Below are 8359 nucleotides of genomic sequence, written 5' to 3'. Positions count from 1 at the left end.
GGTTTTGGAGAAAAGCAAAGTCTTTTCATTAGGCAAGTGCATAAAATGTCATCTAGACAAACAGAAATATCATGTTTGTTTGCCGCAGTTCCTCTAGATTTCTCCCTAGAAAATACTAATCTGTAGAGCTGGTGTCTCCATGTGGAACAAATTACTGTATCCAAGCTCAAAATAAAATTTTCCCAGATAAAAAACATTCAAAACAATAAAGTTCGTTGATAATATCCAGAATACACAAACGCAGAGGCTGTAGAAATATCTGGGATTGAGTTAGCCAAAAGAGAACCGGAGATTTCCAGTATCATCCAGTCATATCCGGACAAAGTGGTTTTGAATTCTTATGCAATTGACCGAGAAAATCACAGGAAAAATGGTTTTGGAGAAAAGCAAAATCTTTTCATTAAGAAAGTTGATAAAATGTTAGCTATACAAACAGAAATATCATGTTTGTCAGTTACTCTACATTTCTACCTAGAAAATACAAATATGTAGAGCTGGTGTCTCAATGTGGAACCAATTACTGTATCCAAGATCAAAATAAAATGTTCCCCGATAAAAAAAAATTCAAAACAATAAAGTCCGTGGATAATATCTGGAAAACACAAACACAGTGTTTGTAGCAATATCTGGGATTGAGTTAGCCAAAACACTACCGGATATTTCTGGTTTCATCGAGTCATATCCGGAAAAACTGGTGTGGAATTCGTATGCAATGGAGTAAGAAAATCACAGTAAAAATGATTTTGGTGAAAAGCAAAGTCTTTTCATTAGGCAAGTATATAAAATATCATCGATAAAAACAGAAATATCATCTTTGTTTGCGGCAGATATTCTAGCTATCTCCCTAGAAATAACGAATGTGTAGAGCTGGTGTCTCCATGTGGAACCAATCAGTGTTTCCAAGCAAAAAATTAAATGCTTCCTGATAAAAAACATTCAAAACAATAATGTCCGTGGATAATATCAAGAATACACAAACACAGAGGCTGTAGCAATATCTGGGATTGAATTAGCCAAAACAAAACCGGATATTTCCGGTTTCATCCAGTCATATCCAGACAAACTGGTGTGGAATTCGTATGCAATGGACCGAGAAAATCACAGTATAAGTGGTTTTGGAGAAAAGCAAATTCTTTTCGTTAGGCAAGTGCATAAAATGTCTTCTATACAGACAGAAATATCATGTTTGTTTGCCGCAGTTCCTCTAGCTTTCTCCGTAGAAAATACGAATGTGTAGAGCTGGTTTGTCCAGGTGTAACCAATTACACTATCCAAGCTCAAAATAAAATGTTCCCCGGTAAAAAACATTCAAAACAATAAAGTCCATGGATAATATCCGGGAAACACAAACACAGAGGCTGCAGCAATATCTTTGATTTTGTTAGCCAAAACAAAAACGGATATTTCCGGTTTCATCCAGTCATATCCGGACAAACTGGTGTGGAATTTATATGCAATGGATCGAGAAAATCACAGTATAAATGGTTTTGGAGAAAAGCAAAGTCTTTTCATTAGGCTAGTGCATAAAATGTCATCGAAACAAACAGAAATATCATGTTTGTTTGCCGCAGTTCCTCTAGCTTTCTCCCTAGAAAATACGAATGTGTAGAGCTGGTGTCTCAATGTGGAACCAATTACTCTATCCAAGCTCAAAATAATATATTCCCCAATAAAAAATATTAGAAACCATAAATTCCATTAATAATATCCAGGAAATACAAACACAGAGGCTGTAGCAATATCTGCAATTGAGTTAGCCAAAACAAAACCGGTTATTTCCGGTTTCATCCAGTCAGATCCAGACAAACTGGTCTGGAATTCGTATGCAATGGACAGAGAAAATCACAGTATAAATGGTTTTGGAGAAAAGCAAAGTGTTTTCGTTAGGCAAGTGCATAAAATGTCATCGATACAAACAGAAATATCATGTTTGCTTGCCACAGTTACTGTAGCTTTCTCCCTAGAAGACACGAAGGTGTAGAGCTGGTGTCCCCATGATCAACCAATTAATGTTTCTACGGTACAAAATGAAATGTTCCCTGATAAAAACATTCAAAACAATGAAGTCCATCGATAATATCCAGAAAACACAAACACAGAGGCTTTCACAATATTTCGGATTGAGTTAGCCCAAACACAACCGGATATTTCTGATTACATCCAGTCAAATCTGGACAAACTGGTGTGGAATTCGTATGCAATGGAACGAGATAATCACAGTACAAATGGTTTTGGAGAAAAGCAAAGTCTTTTCGTTAGGTAAGTGCATAAAATGTCATCTAGACAAACAGTAATATCGTGTTTGTTTGCCGCAGTTCCTCTAGCTTTCTCCCTAGAAAATACGAATGTGTAGAGCTGGTGTTTCCATGTGGAACCAATTAGTGTTTCCAAGCAAAAAATTAAATGTTCCCTGAAAAAAAAACATTCAAAACAATAAAGTCCATTGATAATATTCAGAAACCCAAACACAGTGGCTATACAAATATCTGGGATTGAGTTAGCCAAAAGAAAACCAGATATTTCCAGTTTCATGCAGTCATATCCGGACAAACTGTTGTGGTATTCGTATGTAATGGGCTGAGAGAATCAGAGTAAAAATGGTTTTGGAGAAAGGAAAGTCTTCGTTAGGCAAGTGCATAACATATCATCGATACAAACAGAAATATCATATTTGTTTGCCGCAGTTACTCTAGCTTTCTCCCTAGAAAATACGAATATATAGAGCTAGTGTCTCCATGTAGAACCAATTACTGTATCCGAGCTCAAAATAAAATTTACCCCGATAAAAAACATTCAAAACAATAAAGTCCGTTGATAATATCCAGAAAACACAAACAGAGAGGCTGTAGCAATATCTGGGATTGAGTTAGCCAAAACAAAACTGGATATTTCCGGTTTCATCCAGTCATATCCGGACAAACTGGTGTGGAATTCATATGCAATGGACCGAGAAAATCACTGTATCAATGGTTTTAGAGAAAAGCGAAGTCTTTTAGTTAGGCAAGTGCATAAAATGTCACCAATACAAACAGAAATATCATGTTCGTTTGTCGGAGTTCTTCTAGATTTCTCTCTAGAACACAAGAAGGTGTAGAGCTGGTGTCCCCATGATGAACCAATTAGTGTTTCTACGGTACAAAATGAAATGTTCCCTGATAAAAACATTCAAAACAGTGAAGTCCATCGATAATATCCAGAAAACACAAACACAGAGGCTTTCACAATATTTCGGATTGTTTTAGCCAAAACACAACCGGATATTTCTGATTACATCCAGTCATATCCGGACAAACTGGTGTGGAATTCATATGCAGTGGACCGGGAAAATCAGAGTAAAATGGTTTTGGAGAAAAGCAAAGTCTTTTCGTTAGGCAAGTGCAAAAAATGTCATCGATACAAAGAGAAATATCATGTTAGTTTGCCGCAGTTCCTCTAGAATTCTCCCTAGAAAATACGACTGTGTTGATCTGGTGTCTCCATGTGGAAGAAATTACTGTATCCAAGCAAAATTAAATGTTCCTTGAAAAAAACATTGAAAAAAATAAAGTCTGTGTATAATATCAGGAATACACAAACACAGAGGCTGTAGCAATATCTGGGATTGAGTTAGCCAAAACACAACTAGATATTTCTGGTTTCATCCAGTCATATCCGAACAAATGGTTTGGAATTCGTATGCAATGGACCGTGAAAATCACAGTAAAAATGGTTTTGGAGAAAACCAAAGTCTTTTCGTTAGGCAAGTGCATAAAATGTCATCTACACAAACAGAAATACCATGTTTGTTTGCCGCAGTTCCTCTAGCTTTCTCCATAGAAAATACGAATGTGTAGAGCTCGTGTCTCCATGTGGAAACAATTAGTGTTTCAACGGTATGAAATTAAATGTTCCCTGATAAAAAACGTTCAAAACAATAAAGTCTGTGGATAATATCAGCAGTGCACAAACACAGAGGCTGTAGCAATATCTGGGTTGAGTTATCCAAAACACAACCAGATATTATTTGTTTTATCCAGTCATATCAGGACAAACTGGTGTGGAATTCATATGAAATGGACCGAGAAAATCACAGGAAAAATAGTTTGGAGAAAAGCAAAGTCTTTTCGTTAGGCCAGTAAATAAAATGTCATATATACAAACAGAAATATCATGTTTGTTTGCCGCAGTTCCTCTTCTTTCTCCCTAGAAAATAAGAATGTGTAGAGCTGGTGTCTCCATGTAGAACCAATTACTGTGTCCAAGCTCAAATTAAAATGTTCCCCGATAAAAAAAATATTCAAAACAATAAAGTCCGTGGATAATATCAGGAATACACAAACACAGAAGCTTTAGCAATATTTCAGATTGAGTTAGCCAAAACACAACCAGATATTTCTGTTTTCATCCAGTCATATCTGGACAAAGTGGTGTGGAATTCGTATGAAATGGACCGAGATATTCACAGTAAAAATGGTTTTGGAGACAAGCAAAGTCTTTTCATTAGGCAAGTGCATAAAATGTCATCGATACAAACAGAAATATCATGTTTCTTTGCCGCAGTTCCTCTAGCTTTCTCACTAGAAAATACGAATGTGTAGAGCTGGTTTCCCCATGATGAACCAATTAGTGTTTTCAAACACAAAATAAAATGTTCCCTGATAAAAAAACATTCAAATCAATAAAGACTGTGGATAATATCAGGAATACACAAACAAAGAGGCTGTAGCAATATCTGGTATTGTGTTAGCCAAAACACAACCGGATATTTCTGTTTTCATCCAGTCATATCCGCACAAACTCCTTTGGAATTCCTATGCAATGGACTGAGAAAATCAGAGTAAAAATTATTTAAGAGTTAAGCAAAGTCTTTTCGTTAGGCAAGTGCATAAAATGTCATCTATACAAACAGAATTACCATGTTTGTTTGCCGCAGTTCCTCTAGCTTTCTCCCTAGAAAATACGAATGTGTAGAGCTGGTGTCTCAATGTGGAACCAATTAGTGTTTTGCATCACAAAATCAAATGTTCCCTGATAAAAACCATTCAAAACAATAAGGTCCCTCGATAATATACGGAAAACACAAACACAGAGTCTGTAACAATATCTGGGATTGAGTTAGCCAGAAAAAAACCGGATGTTTCTGGTGTCATCCAGTCATACCCGGACAAAGTTGCGTGGAATTCGTATGCAGTGGACCAAGAAAATCACAGTAAAAATGGTTTTGGAGAAAAGCAAAGTCTTTTCGTTAAGCAAGTGCATAAAATGTCATCGATACAAACAGAAATATCATGTTTGTTTGCCGCAGTTCCTCTAGCATTCTCCCTAGAATATACGAATGTGTAGAGCTGGTGTCCCCATGATGAGCCAATTAGTGTTTCTACAGTACAAAATTAAATGTTTCCTGATAAAAACATTCAAACAATAAAGTTCATCGATAATATCCAGAAAACACAAACACAGAGGCTTTCACAATATTTTGGATTGAGTTAGCCAAAACACAACCGGATATTTCTGGTTTCATCCCGTCATGTCCGGAGAAAGTGGTGTGGAATTCGTATGCAACGCACCAAGAAAATCACAGTAAAAATGGTTTGGGAGAAAAGCAAAGTCTTTTCGTTAGGCAAGTGCATAAAATGTCATCTATACAAACAGAAATATCATGTTTGTTTGCCGCTGTTCCTCTAGCATTCTCCCTACAAAATACGTATACCTAGAGCTGTTGTCTCCATGTGGAACCAATTAGTGTTTCCAAGCACAAAATTTAATGTACCCTAATAAAAAAAAATCAAAGCTATAAAGTCCGTGGATAATATCAGGAATACACAAACACAGAGCCTGTAGCAATATCTGGGATTGGGTTAGCCAAACCAAAACCCGATATTTCCAGTTTAATCCAGTCATATACGGACAATGGTGTGGAATTCGTATGCAACTGACCGAGAAAATCACAGTAAAAATTGTTTGGAGAAAAGGAAAGACTTTTCGTGAGGTAAGTGCATAAAATGTCATCTAAACAAACAGAAATATCATATTTGCTTGCCGCAGTTCCTCTAGCTTTCTCCCTAGAGAATACAAATGTGCTGAGCTGGTGTCTCCACGTGGAACCCATTAGTGTTTCAACGGTACAAAATTAAATGTTCCCTGATAAAAAAAATCCAAAACAATAAAGTCTGTGAAAAATGTCAGGAATACACAAACGCAGAGGCTGTAGCAATATCTGGGATTGAGTTAGCCAAAACAAAACCGGATATTTGCGGTTTCATCCAGTCATATCCGGACAAACTGTTGTGGAATTCGTATGCAATGGACGAGAAAATCGCATAAAAATGGTTTTGAAGAAAAGCAAAGTCTTTTCATTAGGCGAGTAGATAAAATATCATCAATACAAACACAAATATCATGTTTGTTTGCCGTAGTTCCTCTAGCTTTCTTTTTTTTTTCAGTTTTTAAAATAAAAATAAAGTTTATTTATAGCAATCTTCAGCAACTTCATGACCCTGGGAATGCACAAGAATAGATGCTGTTAGCTTGAGAAACACTCGTTCTATCAGTACCAAAGGAAATCACTTTGCTTCCTCCTCTCCACTTCCATTTTTACCAAAGAATTCTCACTGCATCCGACCATCGACTGCAGCGGCAGGCAGCAAGCCATCTGGGCTGGCCAGTCAGAATCGTAAGGATTTCTCTCTTCTCACTTAGCTGAAAATAGGAACTCTAGTGCTAAATCTTAGAAGCAAAGTCTAAATATTAGAAAAATAAGGAAAGGAAATATAACAGAATGCTTCAAAACACACGCCTGAGGTGAGAGCCAGCTTGTGTGTCCGTGCGTGGCAGCCTCCACAGAACTCTTCAGCTCCTAGTCCTCGGGCTCGTACTTGGCCAGTCTTTTCCTCAGCTCTTTGATTTGGTCATTCTTCTTGGTAAGGATCTCTTTCATGTTTCGATAACCAGCTGTTTGTTGAAATTTCTTCTCTAATTCCTTTTCAGTCATGCTCAGCTGCTCCCAAACCCGCAGCAGGTCGTGCCTGGCCGTCACCAGATTCTCCTCCAGGGACTTCTGGTTCTCTGTCTTGTCATCAAGTGTCTTCTGAAACTCACTCTTTAAAGCAGCGACTGTGTTTTCCAAGTCGCTCAAGTCTTGGGCCTTTATAAAATCCTTTTGATTTCCTCGCTCGAGCTGTAAGTCTTGCAGTGCTCTCTCTAGTTTTGACTTCTCGTCCAGCGCACTGGTAGCCTGTGTTTCAATGGTCTTCAGCCTCGCCTTCAATTTCTAATTCTCTTCTTGAAGTCTTACAATTTCCTTGTTTAAGAGTTCTGTTGTTCCACCTTCATTAAGTGGAGCAAGTTTTGGCTTTGCAGTATCCATGATGGGCTTTTTATTTGAAGATGTAAATTCTGCTTTTTCAAATTCTGCAACTTGTTCCAATAATTCTCTGTTTTCAAGCTCCGAGACATCTGACTGCAGCTTCAGGTACCACTTCTCAGCCTGGGAGAAGAGCTGCGGCAGGAGCAGCACGTTGGTGTAGGCGGTGTTGATGAGCTCCGACTCCACCTCGCTGTGCACCACGGCCTGCAAGCCATTCAGGACCTCGGAGACTTCGTCGGCGGTGAAGGTCTCCTCCACCAGCCTGCTCTCCTTCAAGTCCTGGAAGCAGGAGTCCACCGTTTTGAGTCTCAGGCCTCTTTTCGAACGTGCGAAACGCATGTAATTAATTCCCTCATTTTGATGGTGCTCATTTAGACCCAACTCTGCCATGGCGGCGGCGGGAGTCGGCAGCCTAAAGGAGTAGGGACGGCCGGACGGAGCCTTGCTAAGCCGAGGAGGACCGACGGCGGAGGGCCCACCGACTCCTCTAGCTTTCTACCTAGAAAATACAAATATGTAGAGCTGGTTCTCCATGCGGTACCAATTAGTGATTCCAAGCACAAAATTAAATTTTCCCTGATAAAAAAATTCAAAAAAATAAAGTCTGTGGATTATATTAGCAATACAAAAACGCAGAGGCTGTAGCAATATTTCGGATTGAGTTAGCCAAAACACAACCACAGATTTCCGGTTTCATTCAGTCATATCCGGACAAACTGGTGTGGAATTCGTATGCAATGGACCGAGAAAATCACAGTATAAATGGTTTTGGAGACAAGCAAAGTCTTTTCATTAGGGAAGTAGATAAAATGTCATCTAGACAAACAGAAATATCATGTTTGTTTGCCGCAGTTCCTCTAGTTTCTCCCTAGAAAATACAAATGTGTAGAGCTTGTGTCTCCATGTGGAAACAATTAGTGTTTCGCAGCACAAAATTAAATGTTCCCTAAAAAAAACATTCAAAACAATAAAGTCCGTGGATAAAATCAGGAATACACAAACACAGTGGCTCTA

General features: G+C 38.2%; 1 protein-coding gene across 1 annotated transcript; it reads right to left on the bottom strand.

The window, feature by feature from the left end:
• Positions 1-6572: 6572 nt before the first annotated feature.
• LOC133754991 (leucine zipper transcription factor-like protein 1) lies at positions 6573-7821 on the bottom strand. Its single transcript, XM_062185319.1, has one exon. The coding sequence runs from the start codon at positions 7733-7735 to the stop codon at positions 7250-7252; it is 486 nt and encodes a 161-aa protein (XP_062041303.1). The 5' UTR covers positions 7736-7821; the 3' UTR covers positions 6573-7249.
• Between the last annotated feature and the right edge of the window lie 538 nt (positions 7822-8359).

Source organism: Lepus europaeus, unplaced genomic scaffold (genome assembly GCF_033115175.1).
Source record: "Lepus europaeus isolate LE1 unplaced genomic scaffold, mLepTim1.pri SCAFFOLD_37, whole genome shotgun sequence".
Taxonomy (NCBI): domain Eukaryota; kingdom Metazoa; phylum Chordata; class Mammalia; order Lagomorpha; family Leporidae; genus Lepus; species Lepus europaeus.
This window is presented reverse-complemented; position numbering and strand designations above follow the sequence as displayed.

What these genes read in the sequence shown, in the direction of transcription:
- LOC133754991 (XM_062185319.1), bottom strand. Translation starts at nt 7,735, where the DNA reads ATGGCAGAGTTGGGTCTAAATGAGCACCATCAAAATGAGGGAATTAAT.